This window comes from Choloepus didactylus, chromosome 18, assembly GCF_015220235.1.
Source record: "Choloepus didactylus isolate mChoDid1 chromosome 18, mChoDid1.pri, whole genome shotgun sequence".
In the NCBI taxonomy this organism is placed as follows: domain Eukaryota; kingdom Metazoa; phylum Chordata; class Mammalia; order Pilosa; family Megalonychidae; genus Choloepus; species Choloepus didactylus.
The window spans coordinates 730,214-754,810 of record NC_051324.1 but is presented as its reverse complement, the minus strand read 5'-3'; the positions used below and the strand labels follow the sequence as shown (position 1 = coordinate 754,810).

Sequence of the window (24,597 nt, the reverse complement as noted above, 5' to 3'; positions counted from 1 at the left end):
GAGTGATTTTTAACGTGAAAATGTTGGATTCTGTCAAATGCCAATTGATTTTTTTTTTGAATTGCACTTACATAACTTAAAAAACAAGCGTTAGGGCCACAAGACACCATCATGGCAGGGGGCAGTGTCCATCTACCAGGATGTTTTTAGAACAGGTGACAGCGACTACAGGCTCCCCGTGGACAGCTGGAGGCAAACCCACCGAGCCTCTATCCTTCTGTGCTCACCTTTGTTTTTGCTAAGGTTTTATGTTCTGTAAGTTGAGCTCTGATAGAGTGAGACTTGAATGTTTTATGTGTTTAGCGGAATAAGTTTGGATTCCCAGTCATTTTTACAGATTTCATCTTAAAGATTATGATGACATTGAAAATAAATCCAGTTTTTTATTTTAAATTTATTTAGTGGGTCACCACCAGAATTTGAAAAAAATGAAAGTGGTAATTTGGGTTGTGCGTGTGTGTGTGCTGGGTCATGACGGAAAATGCATTTCTTTTTTTAAACAAAATGTAACGTCTGGTTGTAACTGTGTGTGCTAGCAAGAGGTGGACAGGGTGACCACAGCTTCGTGCTTAGGGGCACCCCCAGCCCCAGTATTTCTTTTTATCCTTTTGGCTCCCCAGACATTTCTAGAACTGAGGTAATGTACCTTAATTAGATTCTGGATATAAAATATTTCTTACTTTGGGTTGTGTGAACATGTAAAATCTGCATTTTCATGTCAAATCTAATTTTAAGACGCTGACGGAAAATCCAAAAGTTAAAAAAAAAAACCACTAATAATAATTAAAAAAACAGGTTATGAGTCAAAAAAACAAAACAAAACAGAAAAACCACCCAGCATAGTTTACCAGTTTCTGGTTTTTGACTTAAATGTGTATTGTGCATAAGTATTTTGACTTAAATGTGTATTGTGTGTAAGCTCCTCTCTACTAAAAACAAAACCCCATTACACAGCATGAAAAGGCAGAATCCAAAAATAGTTTATTACAATATAGTTTATGTAAAGTTAGGTAATATTCACAAAATAAAAAAATGATCAGCTACATCCACAGCACTCTGGCGTGTCACACAAAGGAATAAGTATTTTGACAAAGTATCTCTCCAGCAGGCGTGAACAGCTGATCAGAAACTGTTAAAACCACAGGCGTCCGCCCAAACCGGGACCAGCTGCGGCCCAAGCCCTCGGCCTGGGCCCGGGAGGCCGCTCCTTCCGCACGTGGTTTGCGGTCGGGTGAGGCTCCCTCCGGCGAGCACGGAAAGGAAACACTAGGGCAGGTCAGACCGGCGCGTTCCCAGCCGCGCGGCCCGGGCACGGCTCTGTCTGGAACAGCTTCACCCCGACAGAAGGCCTTGTTAGTGGGAAAAGTCCTTAAATATAATTGACTCATTTGGGTATTTTACATTTTATAAATAAAAATTAATTCTTATCACTTAAAAGTAAGTTTTGGGCCGTAAAAGGCCGTCAGGCAAGTTGACCTAACGGTGACTCCTGCGGGGAGCTCCGCGATGGAGACGCCCAGAGTCTGGTCTCGGTGCCCCGCGCACGAGTGGAGATGCGCGCTGGGCCCTCCGCAGGGGAGCGGGCCCGTTCCCTACAGGCTGCGATGGTGGCTTTTCAGAGCTTCACTCCCCACGCGAGTTCACAGCCGGGGGGGCGGATGTGCTCGGCCCCAGGAAACGTCACCACCCCCAGGCGGTCCTCCGGGCCTGCACCGTCCAGCCTGCAGGAGGGCGTGACCCCACGACCCCACACTTCTCTCCCACAGCCCCGCGCGGTCCCGGGTGCCCGGGCAGGGTCGTTTCCCCGATTCTACTCGAGGACGTGACGGCTCCTCCACACACGAGCGCTGTGGTTGCTGTTTTTAGATAAACCGTTTGTTAAATGACCTGCGCCTTCAAGAACAATCCTTACACAGCTGGGGGGTGCGCCCTCCCGGGGCGGCTCGTGAACCCGCAGAGACACTGCCACAAAACCCCCAGCAGCTCGCACGCTGCCCGCCCCGCGTGCACAGGGCACTGTGGAGAAAACGACAACAGCTGTGTTCCAACACGAGGAAACCGCAGGCTGCGCCGAGCGGGGGCCGTGCCGGTTTTTGGGGTGTGCGTGTGCGCTGCAGACACCGAGGGCACGTGCCCCAGAGCTGCTCCAGGCTCGGTGGGGCCTCTGGGGGGTGCAGGTGTCTCGATAAAACAGCATTAAAAACGGAAGAGAAAAGACACTGAGACGGGAGACCCTCCCCAGTAGAGCAACGACGACATTTAAAAACAAAAATCCCCGAGGCTCACTGTTTTCAGAAGGGCGAGAGAAGAAAGCAGACACAGTTTGGGAGCAACCGAAAACGTTCATCTCCCTACTTCTCTGGGTTTAGGTGCCACCTGCCTGGCAACCTGAAGCAGTGGGGTCCCAAGACCCCTGTCCGAGCCTCACGGCTCCCAGGTGCAGCCACGACCCCGGCCAGCACGCACGGGCGCCTCGTCCCGTCCGAGCTCTGGCCCGCGGCCTCCTGCTGCTCGGTCCGAGGGCAGCTCCTGCCTGGGCAGCAGGGCAGGGAGGTGGACGGACGCCCGCCCGGACAGACCCCGCCAGCCCTCAGTGCCCACCGCGTGTGTCCGAGTCCGAGCTGCATTAGGGCAATGGGACGGAAACTTCCAGCTCAGGAAGAGTAAGCGCCGGTGGCCGCGCTCTCCAGCGAGTGATGGGGCCGTCCCGGGTGGAGACCGCTTCCCGTCCTGCGGGGCCGGATCCAGGCCGAGCGGCGGCAAAGGAAGAGTGGGGGCTCCTGGGGGACGGGCACCCCCAGTCGGGCTCGGTGCCCCCGGCCTCCTCCCAAAGACCCCAGCCCTGGGGCTCAGAGGCGCTGCCCGGCCCCACGATGTGCCCACGGCGGGGTGGCCAGGTAAACCCACGTCCGCAGCCTCACCCTGGGGGTTCCTGTCGGCCCGGTAACAGCTGTTGCAAGTGGGGGGGCCTCCCCGAACTCGGGTTTCAGCTCTTGCTCCACAAACTCAGCAGTCCCCAAACGCCCCCACCAGGCACCAGGACGGGCCCACTTTGCCCCCAAAATGCCGCCCCCCTGGTCCCGTTCCAGGCCCTGCCACCTGCTTGGCGGCCAAGGGTGCCTGTCGCAGGCGAGCGTGCCCAGTGGACCCGCAGGCCGGCGGTCTGGCTCCCCGTCGGTGTCTCCGGACTGGGCTGCTTGCGGCGCCTGAGGTTGAAACGCACAGTAAGGGACGCTGGGGAGACTCTATGCGCTGTACCTGCTGCTCGATTAGGACTGGGGGGCACCCCCAAACCCCCAGAGCCAGGTGGACACTGGCTCCCAGGCCCCTCGCCCACTCTGCCCGGCAGGGCCTGGCTCTCCTTTCCTCCTCTCCGGGGCACCTGGGGGCCTCCCCTGCCGGGGCCTGGCCTGGGGGTGCGTCCTGGCTCCGGCACCACAGGTGACCCGCTGTGGTGGCGACAGCCACAGACACTGAAGCACAGACCAGGGTGTCCCCGGGGCCTCAGGGGTGTAGCCAGGATGGAGCCAGACTTCCTCGCCCAGCCTGCGGGGACCAGACGCAGCGTCCCCCCCCGACGGGCCAGTGGTGACGCAGAGCCCACGGGGCTGGGCAGAGCCGGGGTCCCCTTCCCCACGTCCTGGAACACCCGAACCGAGGCAGCCCCGGCGGGGAGAAGGCCCCGTGGAGGTGTGTGCCGGGGGAGCCCTGCACCCTGCCTGCTCCCCAGGACTCCCGGGCCCCTCAGGGGAAAGCAACCTGCAGATGTGCTGACCCCTGGAGCCCCTTGAGCGAGCGGGACCCCGGGGGCCGAGGCTGCTACTCACCAGGGGTCTGGGAGGCCGCACCTGAGAGCAGGGTGGGCGCGTGTCCCCCAGCCTCCCCTGCAGGTCACAGGCCGTCCCCCCCGGAACTCTTGGGGGGCTGCATCTCTCTCGCTTTTAGGGCAGAAGTGCAGGACGGAGCAGGAGCTGTGGGGAGGGGGCAGGGGGAGGTGGGAGCCCTGAATGCCGCCCCCCACTTGCAGGGCCGTGGAGGGTCAGACTTGTCCCGGACAACCTTATTCTTTAACTTAACTGAGAACTGGACAAGATGATTGGTGCGTTTTTACTCCCTGAAGTACCTCGGGCCCGGTGTCCACACCACTGACGCACTGAGCCCGCAGGATGGCGGTTGCAGGTGGAGGAGCCCAGGCCCTGGGTCAGGGGTCCTGTCCCTGGTCCCCGTCCTCAGGCCGCCAGAGAAACCCCAGTTTAGATTTCCCAGAAGTGCCCAGGTGTTTGGGGAGTAACCAAGGTCTTGTCTGGGCTCTCAGGAGACGCACGCTTGTCAGTGAAGTTTTGTTCTCACCAGGCCTTGGAAGTCACCTGCTACAAGGGACCTGTCCAGGGCTCGGCCGACAGCCTGCGCTGGGCGGTTTTCGCGTGTCCCTCCTCAGTTTTTCTTTCTCGTAACCCGGGGACCCTCAGCCTTCTCGGAAGCCCGACAGCCACTTTCTAGAAAGGTCCAGACGCAGAGCCCCCCATGCCTCCCCGAGGGCCCCGTCTCCGAGGTGCTATCCAGTCCTGGAAGTCCCGGGGGAGGAAGGAATGCAAGGGGCGCCTGGGGTTTTGTGCAAGATTTAATAAAAAACAAAATTAGGAACGGTTGCGTCCAGCAGTTTTCTGGGTTGTGACAGGCCCACCCCAGCGCCACGGGACGTGGTTCTGAGCTGCTTCGGTGGAATGAGCCCAGGACGCCACCCCCTCCCGCTCCCCCATGGCTGCTGCGGCCTGTCCCCCACGCGCCCCCAGCCCCAAACCGCTGCCGCCACCCGCAGGCCCCTCCGCATGGCGCAGGCGGGAGGACAGAGCTGACGGAGAGCTGACGGCCGGGCGTGCAGCCTTAATACTGACGCTGAGTGCACAGGGTGGGGGTGGGCGGCCCGGCCCAGCCCCCCGACTCCTGTCCACACACCGGGGGAAGGGGAGCTCAGGTGGGGACGAGAGTCTGAGCCACGCGGCAGGGGACGGCGTGGACCATCCGGAGCCCTAGCTGACGAGGACGGTGGCAGCGTAGCGGGTACGGGTGCAGACAGCGGTGCCCACGGTGCGGCCGCAAGCAGGGGGTGCTCGGCGGGGTGGGGCAGCTAGTCCTTCTCCACGTCCCTGGATTCAAAGAGCTTCAGCCGCTCCTGCACGCTCAGGCCCTCCTTCAGGCTCTGGGGGCGAGAGGACGGAGCGCGTCAGCCGGAGCGGCCTGGCTGCAGCGCGGGGCCTCCGGGGGGTCAGTGGGGCATGCTGAGGACGGGGTCCCTGTGGGAGGAGCTTAGTGGGGGAACAGCCCAGGTTTGTTTCCCTTTCAGAAAATGATTTGGAGGAGAAAGGAAAACCAGAGAAACAGAACCGCATGTTTCAGAAGCCGGATTCTGCACTCAGGGCTCTCCGGACAAGCAGTGCCTGCAGCGGTTCCTGGGAGCTAGAGACCTGGGCCCTCGTCCCTCCCTCCGACCCACCCCGTGCCCTGCCCTCCCCGACGAGACGGCCCCCGAGGCTGGTTAGATGCTGCGGGCACGTGGGACTATGTCAGCCGAGTGCCCTAAGGTTTCCAGAATGAGAGACAGGTGCTCTGTGGCACGGGGTCCCGGAGGCTTCAAATCGGCACGTTCCGAGAGGGAAGGGATGGCCCCAGTTCCCAGCCCTTGTCCAGGTCCTTACAGCCCTGGGAGGGGGACTCGGGGTCCCCGTTTCACAGGGAGGAGCCGGCCTGGCCCCCGACCCAGCGCCAGCAAGCGGCTCTGCCTGTCCATCCTCTGGTGACACAGGCCTGTGCACACACGTGGAACTATCTTTTATAAAAGGGTCCCGCTGCTCAAGTCTGAACTCACCGGTGCAGATGCACCCCACCTCGAGGAGCTGCTGAGGGGGCGTCTGCGCCGGTGAGCGCGAGGGCACCTCCCACTTGGCACCCGCCTGGGCCTGGAGGTGCCTGGCTGCGGCCGCCCTCGCCAAGGCTGCACCATTGTGGGCATAGCCCAGGGCCTGCTCTGGCCAGCTGCAGGGGCCAGTGCCACTGTGACCGGTGAGTGGCCGCCCCGGGCTTGCCCCTCTGTGCCCACACTCAGGGGCCGTGGGGGCCGGGCAGCGCCCAGGGACGGCTGCAGCAAGGAGCTCGCCGGGCCCTGTGCCGAGCGGCCGCCATGGCTCCGTGCGCAGCGGCACCTGCCTTTGCCCCAGGGAGCGGGACGGAGCCGCCTTGAGGTGAGGCCAGGTCTGCGGGTGCGAGGGAGTGGGCCTGACACCCCGTCCCTGGGGAAGGCCCCAGGGCTGCTCCTCTCGCCCCGCTGCCCACCACACGGGGCTGGCTGCAGGCTGGGGCGGGCGGCCGTTGCCACGCAGCACGTGCTCCAGGAACCCCACGGGAAAGGCCCCTCTGGTCTCAATCCCAGAAAAAGGCGCTGCCCTGAAGCAGCCAGCCTGCTCTCGTCTTGTGGCTTTTAGAGTTCATTCTGGAGGGTGCAGGATGTAAATATGGAACGTAAATAAAGGACGTAAATCCGTCTATGGCAGATCTTACACCAAAAAGCACTTATGAGAAGTTCTGTTTCGGGGCAACTTCATTCCCATTTTCCATGTGTGAGGTCTCCAAAAACGAGGAAGAGGAAGAAGGAACGGACGGTGTGGCTGTGCGCTGGGGGCACCCGGGGGTCCGACACCCTCCGCCCGCCAAGGCCCGCCCCGTGTCCGAGGCCCCTCTCCACTGTCACGGTTTCTCCGCCAACACAGACGCTGCCCAGAGGCCACTTCCCTCCCACTCTGTGTGCACCCTGGGTCCCCGGCCGGACCCCCCATGCCGGCCACACCTGCGGGAACTTACACCAGAACCAACACACTCAAGCTCCTCAGGAAAGATCACACCTAACAGAGTCCAGATTCGAACTAGAGTTGGAATCTTAAATAAGGAAACCATAAACCAAAGAAGAAACAAGTTTTCCCTTTGCAAAGATTTAAAGAAAAAAGCCTGAACTAAGTTTTCAGTCAAAGCAAACCGAACTGACGTGGTTTTAAACACGTGAGTCTTCTCGCTGCCTTTCCGAGGGTACGCGTCCCCTGGTGCCCTCCCAGCCCCCCGCTGCGCTCGGTGTGCCTGCCGCGCTCACACCCGCTGGTCTTCTCCAGCCGGCACCTCACACCCACACCCCACACCCCACCTTTCTTCACACAAAGCCGTCAGGAGCACCCAGCGAGACGCCTTCGTTTTATTTTAGGAAAGAAGTGCGGCTAAAATGCTCAGTTCCAACACCTGTTTCCATCTCATGAAGTAGCTATTTATAACTCGGCTCCTCTGGAGCACTTTCCCAGCTGCCTCTGGGACTTATTGATTCCCCAAGATCATCTGCAAGCCCCGAAGATGGAGGTTGTGAAATACACGAGGACCCTGCGGGTGGCCCCGTCTGCCTGGCACGGGCCTGTGGGTCCCCGAGGGGTGATGGGGCCGGGAGCCGCCCGGCAAGGGCTCCACCCCGGGGAGACGCCCTCGTGCCCCCCGACTCCGGGAGGAGTTAGAAGCCTGGCTGGGTTGCTGTGTGCGCGGCAGGTGGTGAGACGAGCGTGAGCTGCGGGTGTGGGCAGTGCATGCGGGGCGGCCGCCCGGGGCGGGGTGGTACCTGCGTGACGGGCCCGGCCTCGGGCTTGTCTCAGTTATCCCAAGAGACCTGCTCGATTACGGACTGTCAGGAAAGGGCACAAACGAACAACACACACGTGAGTCCCCAGCGCAGCGCCGTCTCCGCCCGCCCGTCCTTCCCCGCTCGCCGAGGTGCCCTCGGGGCGCCCTGACCCCGGGCGCAGGCTGCTCCCCACGCGGAGGGGGTGGGCCGGTGCCAAGGGGGTCTCGCAGGGCCCTGGCACCGAGTGTCGCTGGCAGGAGGCCCTGGCTCGGCAGCCGTCAGCGGGTCCCGGCGACGGCGATGCTGCTGCTCGGACCCGGGCCCCTCTCCCCGGGGAGTCCCCAGTGCCCCGGGGTCCACGCCCAACTCACCTTTGACCTGATATTTCGGAGCTGCCGGCTGACGCAGGATGTGTCTTTCTTCAAGAAGTCAGGGTTGCTTTTAGATTTCATTATGTCTGCAGGGACAAGGAGACCACTGCTGCTTTCTCTAGAACCTCCTGGAACGAGACTGCACATCTAAACTCTCCCAATCTCCTGCACGGCCACAGAACACCTCGGCCTCCCGTGGCTCAAAGCACGACATCGGGGGAAGGGGGCTGTGTCCAGGGCCCTCTCCAAGTCCACCACACCGCATCTGGCCAGGCCGGGGCCGTGTCCTCACAGTGGGGGGGATGTGGGTGTCTCACTCCTGGCCTGGACCTGAGCTGAGCACAGTCGCCGCATCATCTGCTCATTCCCTGCTTTCCCTCTTAACCTAAAGGACTGTCACAAAACAGAAAGACAAAGTCTTCTCGTCGTCCACTTCCACCGAAGGAGCAAGCACTCGGTTTGCGTCTAGTCAATGCGTGGGAGTCGTTCATGCCGTGCCACCCTGGGTGGGTTTTCTCTCCCTGAATACTCTGGATCTCCTCCCACATCAAAACAGACATCTACGGGGTCCTTCTGAGGAGCTGCACGGAATTCTGCCGGGTGGCTGTGGCCACGGTTTCCGCAGCCCCCCATCTGATGCTTTCAGTGGAACCCAGTGTTTTGCAGGAGTCCCCGGCTCACAAGTTCCCGACAACTTGGCTTTCTCAGGATGAAATCGCAGGCCCAGGGACAGACCCGTTTCCCCCTAATTCGAACGCTCCTCTCGCTGTCCCCTGGCCTTAGTTCCTGCCCAGAAGCAATCACCGTTACCAGTTGGTGACCCTTCCAGATTTGGTCCAAGTTAGATTTGAATTTTGTTGCCCGTTGCCTGTCTGTCTTCCAGAAAGACTATGTTTCCTCGTGCGTGTCACTCCAGCCGTCACCACTAATCCTTGGCTGGCCAACAGAAAACATGGACCTCTCTGGCTATTTGTGAGAGAGAACGTCCATTCAACAGTCTGTTGGTTTTTAAAAGAGCAACACGAAGGTCATGTGAAATAACGTTTTGAAAGTACCTGATGGAGTATTGGCTCCCAGCTCCCCCCGGTTTATCTTGGCTTGGGGCTTGAGTATTTTTAAATGATGGTGTCAGTGCCGTGAGGCTCTTCCTACCCCGCCCCCAACAGCTTCCCAAGGATTTTATGGAAACCCTGAGCTCAAGCGACAGGGAGAGCTGCTTCTGCTAAATGACTGGGTGCTGGAGGAAACCGGGTAAGAACAAAACCCATCTGAAGCTCCCCGCTGGCCCTGACCCCGGCCCTGGCCCGTGGGGGAGGAAGGGGTTTCTCAAGGGCGGGTGCTCCGCCCTGGGCATGTGGGCCTTTGCACCACTCAAGGAAACCCAAGTCTGCTGTGAAACAAGTGCCCAAAACTCTCTGACCAGAGCACCCGAGTTACTGATGGAAAACCCCAGAAGCATCGCGATCTGGAAGCCTCACCGTATCCTGGCACGGGGGGGCTTTCAGGGGGCTTCTCGCCCAGGGCCTCCGTGGCCGCCTTGAGCTGCTCTCTCAACCTGCTGATGTCACAGTCCGCCTTGGCCTTCACGATGCTCAGCTCCGTGTAGATGTCCTTGTACTTGTCGCTCGCATACTTCTTGTCCTTGGGAATGAAAGGACGCACAGTCAACCACAGAGAGCCACAGTCGCCCACGGGCCTGCTGCACAGCACCTGGGCCTCACCCCTCTGCGGCAGCAGAAACCGGGAGCCCACGATGGGGAACCCCCGAGACCTTCCGTCCCCGTGTGGCGAGGGGCTCCCAGGAGCTTCCCGGGGCTGCCAAGGAGCACTCGGCCCGGCTTCAGCCGAGACAGGCCCCTCTCCGATTGGGAGACGGCCCACCCTGTGTTCGGTCTCCTTTCTCTGATCCCAAGAATCCCCAGGAGGCTCTTCTGACTCCACAAGAGGACCCCTCTCTCGTCAAGGCACACAGGAAATACAAAGAACCACGTCAGTGAGGCCCAGTCAGCGGGCGCCTCAGCTCTGCTCCCCGGGAGCGGCACCCGGGCTGGAAACCGCCCCTCGTGTGTTTCAAATGGGCTCTCCTTGGACCAAGCCAGTGGGGACTCGGGGGGCTCTGGGGACCCACGTTCCCCGACTGCGAGCTGCTCTCACCCGCAGCGCCGTCTGCAGCTCGTCCTTGAGGGAGCCGATCTCCTGCTTCAGGTACTGGATTTCCGATTCCTTGACCCGCAGCAAGACCTGGAACGAGGGGGATGGGGACTGGCGTTCAGGAACAAGGAAACATCCGGAGTCCTTTAAAGCAGACGGAGTTGAGCACAGCCCTCCCCACCCGGCCGCCCCCCTGAGCAGCTGGAGATGCCAGAAAACATCGTTCAAAACTTAGAAATGACATGAAACTTGGAAAGGGAAGGAACCACCCGTATTCCTGCCCGCACCCTGGGGCCCAGGGCTCCCCGGCCTCCCCTTCGGGGCCGCCTCCAGCCCCCCATAAGGTGCTGCTTCTCCAGGAGACGTTCTCCGAGGACGTCTGAACTGAACGGAGGACTCTGCCTTCACCAGAGCCCGTCACTGTGATTTGAAAGGCAGCCCCTGACCCCGAGGAGCGGGTGCAGTGCAGGCCAGGCCCCTGTAGCCTCCGAGCCGCGGCTGGGTGGGCGCCGTGTTGGGCCTGCCGGCACCCGGGGGTGGGAGCAGCGGGGGCTTCTCTGGGCGCCTGCCTGTGCCTGGGGGTCAGCTGTCCCGGGTGCTTCCCAGACCTTCCCGCGCCCTTCACTCCTGCTGCCCCCCGGGCTGGCCTGGCTTGCAGGGTACCTCGAGCTCGTAGGCGTCCTTGCCCTGCGTGAGGGGCGAGCTGGCAGCCTCCCCGCCGCCGTCCCCAGTCAGCAGGGTCCGCAGCCGGGTGATCTCTGCAGCCAGGCGGTTGTTTAACTCCTGGGGACAACGACACGATGCAACGGCGCACTCGTACCTGGCCTGCGACAGGCCCCTGCCGGGAAAGGCCGTTTCCTCCTCGCCTCATGGGAGCGTCTCGGGCCTAATGCCCGGGGGTGGCCCTGCCCGTGTGTGGGATTCAAGCACCTCCTTCCTGCTCAGGAGACCAGCCCTGGCGCGTCTGTGGGTGTCCCCGCTGAGCTCCTGCCCCCCAACCACGGCACTGACAAGGGGCCGTGTCCTGCCATGCGCCCCGTGCCTGCATTCCTGGGGACCGAGAGGGTGGACAGGCCTGGGCACCCGCTGTAAACCTCGTGCTGAACCACGTCCAGCTCGCACTCTAAATGCACCGTTTTCTGAGGCGCAGGCAGATTGTAAGAGAACGCTGACAAAAACGAGTCTGATCAGTGCAGGGATCCATGCAACCCAGGGGGTCCTGACTAAGGGGTGGCCCCGGGCCTGCCCAGCAGTCACGAGGAGGCGCCCCCCGGCCCACCTGGTTGTGGGCGTTGAGCTCCTGGTTCTCGCGCTGGCACTGCCGCAGGGCCTGCCGCTCGGCCTCCAGCGCCTGGGCCAGGTGGGCGTTCTCCAGACACTTCTGCGAGTACTGCTCCGACAGCACCTCCAGCTCCCGCTGCACCGACCGCAGCTCCTCCCTGCTGGACAGAGGCGCCGCCGCTCAGCCCCGGCCCGGCCGCAGTGGCCTCCATGTGGACTTAGAAAGTACTTCAGGGTGACGGAGCCATCCACGCCCTTCCCCAGTCCTCCCGCATCAGCTCAGCGTTCCTAACGACACAGCGCGTCCTACCCCGGGAGCCTGCCCGAGGCAGACGCTCCCGTCCTCAAGACCCTGCTCCCAGGCACCCCGCGCTCCCAGGAAGGGCTGTGCCTCCATCAGAGGGACGAGGCCAGGGGCTCCAGGATAAGACGGCCGAGCCCCAGCTCGCCGCCCCCCATCCTCCCCGCGAGCTTCTGCCCGGAGCAGCCGATGGAGAGAACAGTGCCCGGGCCCGGTGACTCACACATACTGCCGCCGCAGCGCCTCGATGTCTGCGTTGACGCTGCTGATCTGGGAGCGCTGGCTCTTCTCCAGCTCACGCTCCAGCTCCTCGCGGTGGGCGTTCTTCACGGCCTCGATGGCTGTGGGCGAGCATGCGGTCAGCACCCGGCCGGCCCCCCACCCACCCCGGCGCCACATGCAGGCCCCCACGAGCATGGACAGAGGCGCCTGGTTACGCCGCTGCAGGGCCCACAGCTGACCTCGGGGTGAGCTGTGCACGATGCGGGCCCCAGGGAGCCTTTTTGGTTTTTTTGGTAGTTGCACTTTTCTTGATGTTAGAAGAAAACTGAATTAACTAAATAAATGTCAACATTAAATTCAACGATGAGTTTTTGATAAAATGATCGCGTTTTGGGGGCTGGTGTATTTCCTTCCCTGGTGCTAGAAGGAGAAACCGCTGTGCAGTCCTGCTCAGTGAGAGCCGGGTCTGCACGGCGGAGCGGAGCACGGGGCCACGAGACGGAGGCTGGCTCCCAGCCGAAGCTGCAAGGCCTCTGTGCTCGGACGTGATGGGCACAGGGCAGAGCTGCTGTCCCTCCCAGAGCCAGCCCCGTCCTCCAAGAATGGCCACGGAAAACTTCTCCTGGATCGCAAGGCCTGGAGGCCACGGGCACCAGGACCCACCTGAGATGGTGGCCGCTGTCTCCTCAGCCAGGAGCCGGTCCTTCTCCTCGCGCAGCTTCTCCAGCTCCCGCTGGTGCTGCCTCTGCAAGTCCTCGATCTTCTTCTGGTGCGTCTCCTCCATCGCTGCAAACCCCCGCTCACATGTGGCCTGTGGATGCACGAGACTGTGGCCCCAGCCGCACCTCGCGCCAGGCTCCTGCTGAGCGGACACAGCTGCCCTGCTCTGGGGGCTCCTCCTCTCAACCCTGCGCTGGCCACAGCCGGGTCAGGGCCTCCTGCGGGTGAGCTGGGGGCTGCTGCGTGCTGTGGGCAGTTAGAGGATGGTCCGCTCACACAGTGCATTCCAGGGTCGGGGGGACTGCCGGGGGTGGGAATGGGCTGCACCCTGAAGGAGCCAGTCTGGTGGGACAGAAGGAACACTTAGAGGCCGCCATGGCGTGGCACCGATGGAGGAGAGCCTGGTGCTACCTGCCGAGCAGCCGGCAACAGATGTGCAGTGACGGCCCGGCTCACCCCAGTGTCTGCAGGAGGGCCCTGCTGGCCCCGCTGTGGGAGTGAGGGGCCGGGCCCCACCACTGGCCCACTGGGGACTTTGCAGACTCGGTTTCCCGGCAGTCAACTGAGAGGAGCAGAGGCCACACTGTTCCCTCCCTTCTGGCTGGCATCATCTTTTCATCTCTCCTCTTAAAGGTATACCAGGTGCACCTGCTCAGTGACTGCGCCGGGTTTAGTGCAAACCCCAGGAAGAGACTCTACGAGCTCGTGTGCCTTGGTGTGCTGCCAAGCGTGGAGGTGGGCAGAGTGCAGAATGCCACGGAAGTGCCCCGTCCCCTAGACCCAAGCTCCTCTGGCCCACAAAAGAGCTGCCTGAAGCGGGGGGAGCAGCTCTAGGTGGAGCCCAGGGCCCCCACTTTCTGTCTGATCCTTCGCAGAATCCACTTCAGGGTGGGGCGTTAGGCCTTTCATTGATTTTTAACAATTGGAGAACGTGGCGGGTGACACCCCAGATCTGCATCCCCCCAGCCCCCACCCCTCGGCTGCATGTGGGCTCCGGAAAGGGGGCCAAGAGAGCAGTGACCACACCTGGGGGGCTATATCTGAGCCCCACAGGGGCCGAGACCCCTCACTCAATGCTTTCAAACGTGGGGCTCTAGCACCTCCTCCACAGTGGTGGCGGCTCTCTCAGCCCCCCACATTTCTCCCTCAGGCCCCATGTGGAAGTGCCCCTCCCCGCCCCCAGGCTGCACCCGAGGGCCTCTTCCCCCTGTAGGATCCGGTTAACACCAGCTCTTCCCATTTGCTCGGGGTGGTTTGAACGCTTCAGAATGTTTGAAGACGAGGGTCAAAGTCTCGGTAACAGAAACGCTGAATTTCCAGAGACCCTGCTGCTTCCCCGGAAAGCACGTGTGTTAAAATATGGCTAAACTGGGCAAACTGTAAGGTGTAAGGTGCTGACCCCTGCAACCGACAAACGCTCCTCCGAGCCGTGGGGCGGCAGTGTCCTGGGTGTCAGGGCCGAGACCCTGCTCTCCTCGGCTGGGGCAAGGTTCCGGGTAAAGTGGCAGCCGCCAGCTGAGCCTCTCCCGGGGTGTGATTCGGTTACACCTTCTATGTCTAGGGCTTGAGAGGCTCCACCAGGACCACCGGGGCGGGCAGGGGGCGCCCGGACCCCAAGCACCGCGGCTGATGGTTCCGTGTGCCCACTCCCCCGTCCCGACACCTGCTGACTGGGCCCCAGCAGCCCTGGGTCTTCTCTGAACCGGGGTGACCTCGGAGGGGGCCGAACCCCTGAACCACGGGGTGGGGAATCCTTGAGGGGGGCACCCGGGGATGGCAGCGGGTCCCGGCCTTGGCTGAAGGTGTGCGAGAACCCAGGCGAGCACCACTGCACCCCGTGCAGCCGGGAGACGCTGGCACAGCTCGGTGGCTCTCCGGTTGAGTGACTTGGGCAAACAACGGCGAGGAGTGAAGGGCATTTCACTCCCCCCGAGAAGGTGCCGTCCACGGTACCATCTGCCCGTCTGGTCAGAGGGGGTGCCAGGGTGCGGACAGAAGCAACATGCTGCCAGCATGCAGCACGCTCTCGTTTTCCTAGAGCGGGAGGTGGAAGCTGAGCGGAGACCATGACGGCGGCCAGGAGCAAGACAGAGCAGCTCTCCAGCCCCGGATCTCGGCATGACAGGCAGTCCTGGTAGCCTGGGCCGGGGGGTGGGAGTGCAAGGGAAGGAGCAGGCATCTACTGGGTGTGGCTTCCGGGGGGGGAGAAACGGGCACAGGGATCAGAGCCAACTCCTGAGTCTAATGGCATAACGCTCGAGAGGATAACACCGAGCCGGCTCAGGCAGTGAGCTCGGGAAACATGCTCTGAGCAGCCCAGGCACGGCGTGGGGAGGACGGGAGACCCTGGGCCTGGCGCGTCCAAGGGGCACGTTGGGGGCTGGGCAGGTGGTTTTCAAAGCTCCCCAAACAGGACACGTGGCCAGTGGATCCCTGTGCCTGGCGGAAAAGCCTGTCCTCTGCAGAAGGCGGGTCCCTGGGGTGGGAGCCCGGACGGAAGAGGCCCTCGGCCAGGCAGGCGCCCCTCTGCAGGGCCTGGCATCTCCACAGCCCTCTCGGAGCCCCCAGGGCCTTCCCTGGGCAGAGGCCTCGGGCTGGGGTTCACTTCGGGCCTGGTGGGGAAGTTCTGGGGTGAGGGCAGGAAGGGGGTGCAGAGGCCACCCTGGGAACCCTGCCCTGCTCCGAGACTGGCCGTCTTCGCACAACAGGCCCGGGGCCAGGGGGATGACGGAGGAGCTCTTTCCTCCTGCGCTCCCTCCCAGCATATGGTCTCGGGGTGACGGCAGACACGGGGCAACCCCCAGCTCAGGCTCTGCTCCGAGTGGACACTGCGGCCAGAGAGCCAAGGGGAGCACGTGGCACGCCCACCGGTCACTTAGGAGCCGCCCCCAACCCCAGCCTCAGGCCAGCGGTTCCCGAACCCGCCCCCACTGCCCGAAGGAAACGCCTGGCCCCGCGAGCGCGCTCTGGAAGTTAACCTTGAGGTTCTCCAAGTCTTTCCGGTACTTCTCCCGCAGCGCGGCGGCCCCGCCCTCCAGGCCCCGCAGCTCCAGCTCCTCGCGCATGACAAACGTCTGGGCCTCCAGCTCCTGCACCCGCTCCCGCAGCCCTGGGGCGGGGTCGGGGCCCTGTGCGGTGCCGGGCGGCTGCAGAGCTGGCGGGGGCTGTGCCCGGCAGCAGCGCAGGGCCTCCCGTAGGCTCTGCAGGCTCTGGGTGTGGTGCTCCTGGAAGGCCCGCAGCTCCTCCTCGTGGATCACCTGCAGCTCCCTCACTTTGAGCTGGAACCTGTTCTCCAGGGTCTGCATCTGCTCCAGGTGGTGCCGCGCCGTGTCCCGTAGGCCCCCGAGCCCTGGGGCGCCCGCCTCGCACCCCATCTCCTCCTCCGCCCCTTCCAGCTGCGCAGACCCAGCCTTGAGCTCGGCATCCTCCCTCTGGACGAGGGCCATCGCTTCCAGGTACATGCTCCTCTGCGTCCGGAGCGGGACCTCGTATTCCTCCCGCAGGGCGTCCGGAGCCTGCCCCCTGCCCGCGGCGTCCCGCAGCAGCCGCAGCTCCTGCTCGTGCTGCAGCCGGACCCTGCAGGCCGCGTAGCACACCTGGGCCTGGAGCACCGCGTCCTGAACCAGGGAGGAGGAGTAGCGGCCGAGACCTCCCGAGCACGCGCGCGACACCTGGAGAAGCCTCTGGCAGCCGGGCACCGGCTCCCCAGGGGGAAGTGAGGCCAGCGCGGCGGAGATCTCGCCCAGGAGGCGGGCCTTCTCCTCCAGCTGCCGGGCAAGCTCTTCCTGCACGGCGGCGAGGGTCCCAGGGCCGGGCTCGGGCGAGCGGGAGGGCACCGGGGAGCTGCCGGGCTCCGAGCTGGGTGCGTCTCCTGCAGGGCTGGCGCCCCAGGGTGGCTGCACGCCTTCCGCAGCACCTGCCGGGGGCCCGAGGGCTTCTGACGCCTGCTGTATTGCTCTCTCGAAATCCGGGGTCTGGTAGGCTTCCAGGAGCTGCCCCAGCAGGCGTTTGTGCTGCTCGAGGGCCACCTTGGTGCCCTGGAGGTTTTCTTGAACACGCCTTAGTCTCTGGTGGAAGGACTCGCTCACCGACTGGGCGACAAAGCTGAGCTCTGCCCTGATCAGCATGGCGCCCGCCAGAGCAGGATCCAGGGCTCGTGGGAGATCCAGCCACCCCGCCTCGGGTGCACCGGCCGCCTCTGCTCCCGGTGCCCCCAGGTGCTTACTCAGAGACTCAACCTGGCTCCAGAACTCCCTGTCCACCAGCAACTTCTCTGCCAAAGTGTCGGCTGCAGTGCCAGGACGAGCTGTGGCGCTCTCAGACTCCAGCAGCGACTTCCCTGACTGTGAGATCTCCCGCAGAACACGAGACACGTCGGATGTTGTGTTTTTCAAGGAGTTTGCTATTTGGTTTATCAACGAGGCTTCCAGGGCTATCTGCTCGGACAAGAGCTTCAGCTGCTCCTGCTCTGTCAGCACAGGCTCTCGGGGCTGCCCCTGAGAGGCTGACTTCCCTTCATCTCCGGAGCTTCCTTCCTCGAGCTGGGCCTGCGGTGTGCCATCTGCAGGAGCCAGTGGGGACTGCAAAGCCTGCATGGCACCCACCACAAAGCCTTCCACACTAGCCAGAGAGGCCCTGCAGCTGCCAGCCTCCTCCTCCTGGCCAGGCTGTAGCAGGGCTCTCAGCTGCTCTCGGCAGTTTCCTAAGAAAGTCAGGGCCTGGCTGTTTTTCCGCTGGAAGTCCTTGAGCTCCCTGCAGTGATCCCCAGCCCCCTGTGCCCTCTCCCGGCCCTCTTGCTCCAGCTGGGAGGCCAGGGTGCTGACCTGGGCCAGGCTGGCCTGCAGCTGCTCACGGAGCTGAGCCTCGGTGCCGGCCCACTGGTGGTGCAGTGCGGCCAGGGCCTCCTGGTTCTGGCCCTGCTGGCCCTCCAGCTTCATCGTCACGTCCTTGAGCTTCTCCTCGGTGACGTAGAGCTTGGTCTCCAGGGCGTGGATGATGGACACGTAGGTCTCCGGGTCGCCCGCTCCGGGGAGCATGCCAGGGGCAGGCTCCAAGGACATGCTGTCCTCCGAGGGCGACCTGTCCTGGCTCGTGTCCGGAGACGTGCTGCTGGCCCAGGCCTTCTCCGACCCGTCGGCGTGGATGTATCTGTGGCACTGGATTGTGGAGAAGCGGATTCTTTGCCTCTTCACACCAGGGAGGCCCTGGTCCGGCCTGGCTGTGCCTTGGGGCAGCCCCTCCTTGTTGGGCCCCTCTCCCGATGCCGGGGGCTCCGTGCCAGCTTCTCCACTGGGGCTGCCAGCCCCCCCTTCCTCCCCAAGGCCAGCCCCCGGATCCTCATCCTCGAGCCTGGGCTGTGGGGGGCCCAGGGGCGTCCCCGCGGCTTGGGGCTGCTGGCCCCCGTCTTGCACTTCGAGCGTGGTTCGAGGCCCCCCCGTGTCCTTTGAAGACGCATCCGCCGACTTCCTCACGCTTTCCCCCTCTGCCTGGAGCTTGGCTTCTGCCTCCTCTGAGCTGCTGCCCCGGGCGGCCACTTTAACCAGAGCCTCGTGCAGCTCCTTGATGCGCGCCAGCTCGTCCTCCTTCTCCTGGAGCCGGGCGTGCGTGACGCGTAGCTGCCCCGACGCATCCCTGTGGGCGCTCTCCAGGCTGTGGTAAGCCGCCTCCCTGCCCTGAAGCACCTCCCGAAGGTCAGCCAGGGCCCGGTCGGACGCAGCGACCTGCTCCGTCAGCTCCTGCACCCGCTGCCTGCTCAGGTCCCGCTCACCCCTGAGGCTCTGGATGTGCTCCGCGAGCTTCCGGATGCCAGCTTCCTTCGCCTCCAGCTGCTCCTCTAGCTGGCGCACCATCTCGCTGCCCTCGAGCCTGGCGCTCAGCCTCTCTTTCTGGAGGGCCTCCACCTGCTGCTCGTGGCCCTGCAGCCGGTCCTCGTAGGCACGGGCCTTGTCCTCTGCCTCCTTCAGGCTCTGCAGCAGCACCTGCTTCTCCCCCTCGCAGCTCTCCAGCAGCAGACCGTAGTTCTGCTGCAGCTTCTCCTCTGCCAGCCGCTGGGCCTGCTCGCTGGCACTGAGCTGCCGGCCAAGCTCAGCGATGCGCTCCTGCAGCCGCTGCACCTCCTTCTGCCGGTCCCGCTGCAGCGCCTGCTGCACCTCCAGGCCCCGCAGCTCCTGCGTCTTCTCCAGCAGCCGGGCCTCGGCGCCCTGCAGCTGCTGCTCACTGGCCTGCAGCTGGCCGCTCAGTGTGGCCTCGCTGTGCCGCCACTCCTCCAGCTGCTCACGGCCCTTGTCCCTCTCCTGCTGCAGGTCGCTCCTGAGCTTGGCCAGCGCCTGCTCCTTAGCGGCCAGCTCGGTGGCGGCGTTGCCGAGCCGAGCCCGCAGGCCCTGGATCTCGGCCTCGTGGTGGCGGATCACATCCTTGGCCTCCCCGTGGCTGCGCTTCAGGGCCTGGATCTGGCGACTGATCAGCTCCTGGCGCTGGCACTGGGCCTCGAGCTCACTTTGCAGATCTTGGTTGACTTTATGGAGCCTCTGCCAGGCGCCCGATGGGGAGGTGGCCACTTCAGTCTTAAAAAAACCGATTAGATACTAGGTTAGTCACACCCTGGCCTCCCAGTTATGAGTGTCACACCTCTGGCCAGGGTCAACCACAGGAAAGCTCCTTGGGCGGATTTGCCTTTATCCTTTGTTTTTTTATTTTTTGTTTTGTTTTTTCCATTAAAAAATTCTAGCAAATCATCTCAATTTCCGGGGTAATCTTCCCAGTAAACAGAAAACACAGACAATAACATCAAAACAGCTCTAGCTGAATAGCTTCTAGAAGAAATAAATTAAACAAAAGTGAATAATGGAACACGCTGAGAAGCAAAACGAAGACTACAGGACAGGAGGACAAGCCGGCAGGAAGGCAGGAAGGACTGGGGGGCACGGGTCGGGTCGGCACTGGTTTGTTTGTTTTGCAAAACAAAAGCAGGCGGCTCCAGACAAGGCCCCTAGCAAAGCGCAGGCTGCGAGGCGGAGGCGCAGCAGCCACCGCCTTCCGGAAGGAGGGGAAGGAGGGTGACAGCCGGGAGGCGTCAGGGCGCGGCACCCCAAGCACCGTCCTTTGGGAGTGTGTCCATCCTCGACAGTAACAGGAAGATCTAACCTCTACCTGTAGGAAGACAAACGGGGGAAACGGAAACCATGGAGCAAAAGGTAATGATCAACAAAACAAACAAACCTCTGTGGATTCCCAATCAGAAAGTGAAGCAAGCAAAAAAAAAAACAAACAAAAAAGAAAACAAAACCGAACAATGGAAACAATTCCCCCAAACTGAAAAGCATGCAGAGCAGACAGAACTAGTACACTTCAGGGGAATAAAAACAGAAATACGAACAAGGGTGAGAAGACGGCCCAGCCTGAAAACCTGCCCTGCTGGCGGGGAAGCCACAGATGTGACACTCAGCCCCCGCCCGCCCCAGGACCCCTGGACGCAGAGGCCGCGCACCCTCCCACACAGTGTCCCCAGCACCCGGGGCGGGTACAGCCACCGCTGCCGGGCTCGCCGGGCAGGGGCGAGGGGCTTGGGCCCCCGTGCCAACCCAGGCCAGGCACCCAGAGCAGGGGCTGCCACTGCCAGTGCTGTCGGCCTGGGCTGAGAGGGTCTGGGCCGGGTGAAGGCCCAGCAAGGCCCCGAGGGTCCCCAGACCCCAATGGCTGCAGAAGGCCCCAGAAGGCCCAGGACGGTGTGCACGCTCCCAGGCCTGAGGGGCTGAGGGTGGAGGGGATGTGGGCGAGAGAAGGGAAGGAAAACACACCCAGAGAAAGAGGATGAAGGGAGGCAGAGAAGTGGGACCCGAGAGGAGGTGCCAGGGGCGCCTGACCTGCCTCGGACACCAGGTCCTCCAGGCTGGACGGGCCCGGGGGTGCCCCGGCTGGTTAGGGGCAGCCCTGGGATGGGAACCTCGGCCCTGGCTCCTGAGCGCTCGAGCCCTCACTCCGCCCCGCTGCACCTGGTGCCCGCACTGCCCTTTGCCTCCCGGGAGCACATCAGCACCATGGTGGGGGGCGTCCCCAGGACCCTGGAGCACGTGAGGCGGCAGCACGTGCCGGCTGCGGGGAACCTGCTGGGAGGACAAGCCCAGGACTGGGGCTAGGCAAGACGCGGGGCGGGCGCTCTCTGGCCACGTGGCTGTGCCATCTGGGAACACCGGTGAGGGCCGGCCCGGCTACGGTCGGAAACAAGGGAGCCTGCACAGGGAGCCTGGCCGGGGAACCTCGGGGAGCAGCCAGAGAACCAGACGACCCGGTCTCAGTGTTCCCAAGCCCCTCCCCGGACCCCTGATCCCCAGGTCGGGCCTGGCTCTGAGGCCCCGGGCGGCGGCCACACTTTCCCGCCCTGCACTGCACTTGGCTGCCGTCCTGGGGTGGCCCGGGTGCCCCGACTGTGGGAACAGTCAGACGTGAGGACAGACGGGTGGAGTTCGTAACCACCACACACGGGCACTTCAAGAGCCACCCTGAGAGACGACCAAAGTGAACCTGCGCGTGAACACCCTTCAATATGGAGGCTCTGGGCAGATGTCCAAAATGACAGAGCAGGAAGGGAAAACGACCCTGAGCCCAGTCCCCGTGGCACGTCCTGTGCATCGACCCGCCCGGGCCTACCTGCAGCACGTAGCCCTCCCGGGCACTCTGCTCCCGGCCCAGGGCCACGCGCAGCTGGTCCCGGAGGAGCCGGTTCTGCTCCAGAAGGTCAGAGGCCTCCTTCTGGCTCTGCTCCAGCTGCAGCAGAAGAGATGGGTCTGAGCGCTGCCGCCTCTCCTCGCAGCCCAGGGTCGGCCTGCGCTTTCACGGCAGCCTTGGGAACCACAGGTGCTACACAAGCTACACAAAGCTCTGGCAGGGCGCTGCACTCCAGCCGGGCCCCAGGGCGCCCTGCACCCCACACCTGTGTGTGCCCACCATGAGGCGCCCCCCACTGTGATGCTCCGGGGTCTGTCTGTGGCCAGGGAGGTGCCAAATCCTGCCAGGAAATAGGGCCCTGCCCTGGTCTCGGCAGGCAGCTCCGCCCGGCCCTCCCGCCACGAGCCATGGACAGCGCTGCCCAGGGACACTCAGCAGGGCCACTGCGGGGGCGATGAGGAGACGGAGCCCCTCACACGGGACGTGAGCACTCCGAGCAACGAGTCTGTCCTCACTCTTTCCTGGTGCCTCCGAGTTCATGCATCCACCCCCTACCGCCTGGCATTTCCCAGATGCCTTCTTGAGCCTCAAGGGGCTGGGTGGAAGTGGGGAGCCCCGGGCAGCCCTGGAAAGGGGCGTGGTGCGGGGCGCTGACGTCTGCACACGCCAGGGGCCACCTCCCCAGGGTCCCTCCAAAAATCCCACCAGGACAGCATGAGAGACGTTGAGTCTCAGTTATTAATTCTTTGCCTCTTGCTTTCATCTTATTATCTTATTAATTTTATTTTACTAAAAGGAGTGGAGACCAAACACCGGAGCGTGGACGTGGACAAACTAAAACGTTGGTGCTGGCGGGAGGTGCTGGCCTCAGACCTCCTGGAGCAGGAGGAGGGGAGAGGGACCGGGCCGGGCCCTGCCCGAGGGCCCTGGGTTTTGCTCCTGACCCGCGTTCTGGCCGTGGGGGGCCGACGACCCTGCCCGACGGTCCCCCCCCCGGCCTGGCCCGGGGCCCTGTGGGAGGCCCATCTTGCTTCTGCCCCAGCCTGACCTGCTCGCCCCGGGCGCCCTGAACCTGATCGTGCCACCCTCTCTGAAGTTCCCGGAGGGGGAGAGCGACCCCCACCCTCACTGGGCCCACAGACACCGGCCCCCTCTCGGCTCGCCCTGCGCCTCCCTCAGAGCAGCGGGGACCACCCACAGGTCGGCCGAGCCCTGGTACCTCCTTCTCCAGCAGGGCGGTCAGCGCGTGGGGGGGCAGCCGGCCGCCCCCGTCCTCACCGGGCAGGCGCAGGGGGGCGATGGGCACCTGCCTCTCCTCGCGCAGGGGCGTGGTCTCCACCTGCAGCCACCGCTGCTCGATCTCCGCGTGCACGCTGGGCGCCGGGGTGTCAGTGGCCCCCGGGGGCCCGGGGCTGCGGTCCACGTCCATCCGCAGGCCTGGGTCGTCCGCGCTCTGGCCGTCTGCGGCGTCTGGCATCCCGAAGCGCTTGCGCCGCTCCTCCCGCCGCCGCGCCCGCTCGCGCTCCAGCTCCCCGGGTGCCCCCTGGGTCAGGGCCTGCTGTGAGGGGCGGAACTCGGCCCAGTCGAAGGTCTTGGAGCGGCCTTCCCGCCGCCGCTCCCGGGCGCGGCTCCTCCGTGGCTCAGCCTCGGGCTCCCCGGGGCCTGGCTCCTGCACCTCCCGCGGCCTCGGGCTGCTCTCCGGAGACGAGCTGCTCTTGTCCTTCTCCTCTGGCAAGGAGCTGCGGGGTAGCGGGGACCCATCAGCGGGGAGCACGCCGGCCCGCCGCACCGTGCAGTCCCAGCACCTTGGGGTGAGGTGGCCTTGGGGAGCACCCAGCCTGCTTCTAATGGGTGGAGGGAGGCAAAGGAGGGGTGCAGGCGACAAGCAGGTGGGGGTCCCCTCGGCCGCACAGGCACTGTTGCCCTGGACGCGGCCAGGAGAGGGGCCCCAAGGGGCCCTGGCAGGCCCGATGGCAGGAACAGGCCCCGCGAGCACAGAGGGAGGGGGCTCGGGGCCCGGGGTGGGCAGTGGGGATGGGCGCAGGAGAGCAGCCCCTCAGAGCGAGGCAGGGGCAGACGGCCCAGGGCGCACAGAGCGTGGGTGGGCAGGGGCCTCGTCCCCGGGGGTCTGGCAAGGAGGCTGGAGCAGGTTTGAGACAGGGTTTCCGGGCTCCAGGGAAAGGCCCCAGGAGACCCCCAGCTTGGGGTCTCTGCTCTCACCAAGCCCTTGGAGGGGAGCGGAAGCCAGCCGGGGAGGCGGAGGGCAGAAACCCAGGGAGCACTTGAGTTTGAAAGACCCAAAGAAAGAGGAGCCCGAGAGGAACAGGGGAGGAGCAGACACGGCGAGCCGCCCCAGGAGGCCGTCCAGCAGTCACAGGCTCTGGACCAACGTGATTCGCAAGTTTCCAAACGAAGACTGTGCTTCCATTTGAGTAACAAAACTCGGAAATGGGCTTTAAACAGGGCTGCCAGGCCCCAGCGCTGCACCCGGCTTCCAACCGCACGACGAGCAATGGGCACAAGGGGTGGGCGCTCCCACATGGGGACCCCATGGGCCGCGGACAGCGTCCTTCCCAGCAAGGAGTCCCGACAGCCGAGGGACACAGCAGCCCCTCCTCTGCGAGGACAGCCTGGATCCCCGACCTGCCGTGCCCCGAGGGCACAGGGCTCAGGCCTCTCCAGCCCCACCCCACAAGACAGGGACCCAAACACGGCCACGAGGCTCCAGCCAGGGCCTCCGTCGCCTCTGTCACCTGGCGGCTCCCCCTCAGGGTCGGCCCGAGCACCCACAAGTTCCCGTTCCCCTCCGATAACAAAGCCGAGAAGGATAGGTACAAAGGCAGGAAGCTGACTTGGGGAGGGGTGTGCTCTCCCAGCTTTGCAGACACACCGATCACGAGGTGCCTTCTAGGCAGGAAAACCACCACCACGTCGGCTTTTGTGTGAAGACGATGGCACTTCGTCCCCACAGGGCAGAGACGCGCCATCTTTGCTGCCCCCCAGCCCCGGCCCAGAGCTCGGAGGTCCATGGGCGCCCCCAGCCCCAGCCCGAGTGCGGCTGCAGCTCTGCCACAGGGCGTCCTCATGGAATGCAGGAGGGAGCGGGGCCCTGTCTCCGCTCCTGACTCGGTGCGAGCCCCAGGCAACCCACTGATAACCCGGGTGCGCGTGGGGGACCCGGACTGACGCAGAACAACTGACCACCCCATTGGTGTTAAACCAACGAAGGAACGAACAGA

The 24,597-nt window shown here is 63.5% G+C and overlaps 1 protein-coding gene across 10 annotated transcripts in view; it reads right to left on the bottom strand.

Moving 5' to 3' along the window:
* Positions 1–4,603: 4,603 nt before the first annotated feature.
* LOC119513399 (myosin phosphatase Rho interacting protein) overlaps positions 4,604–24,597 on the bottom strand; it is a 114,836-nt gene continuing 94,842 nt past the window's right edge. For 4 of the 10 annotated variants that reach the window (XM_037808584.1, XM_037808579.1, XM_037808586.1 and 1 more), the window contains 11 exons: positions 22,578–23,097; positions 21,341–21,457; positions 15,673–19,257; positions 12,638–12,785; positions 11,976–12,093; positions 11,450–11,612; positions 10,834–10,953; positions 10,174–10,260; positions 9,498–9,660; positions 8,020–8,105; positions 4,604–5,200 (listed from right to left, as the gene is read on the bottom strand). In XM_037808584.1, coding sequence (XP_037664512.1) covers positions 5,129–5,200; positions 8,020–8,105; positions 9,498–9,660; positions 10,174–10,260; positions 10,834–10,953; positions 11,450–11,612; positions 11,976–12,093; positions 12,638–12,785; positions 15,673–19,257; positions 21,341–21,457; positions 22,578–23,097 — 5,179 coding nt within the window. In that variant the 3' untranslated portion in view covers positions 4,604–5,128. The other 6 variants (XM_037808581.1, XM_037808582.1, XM_037808580.1 and 3 more) reach the window with 6 other exon arrangements.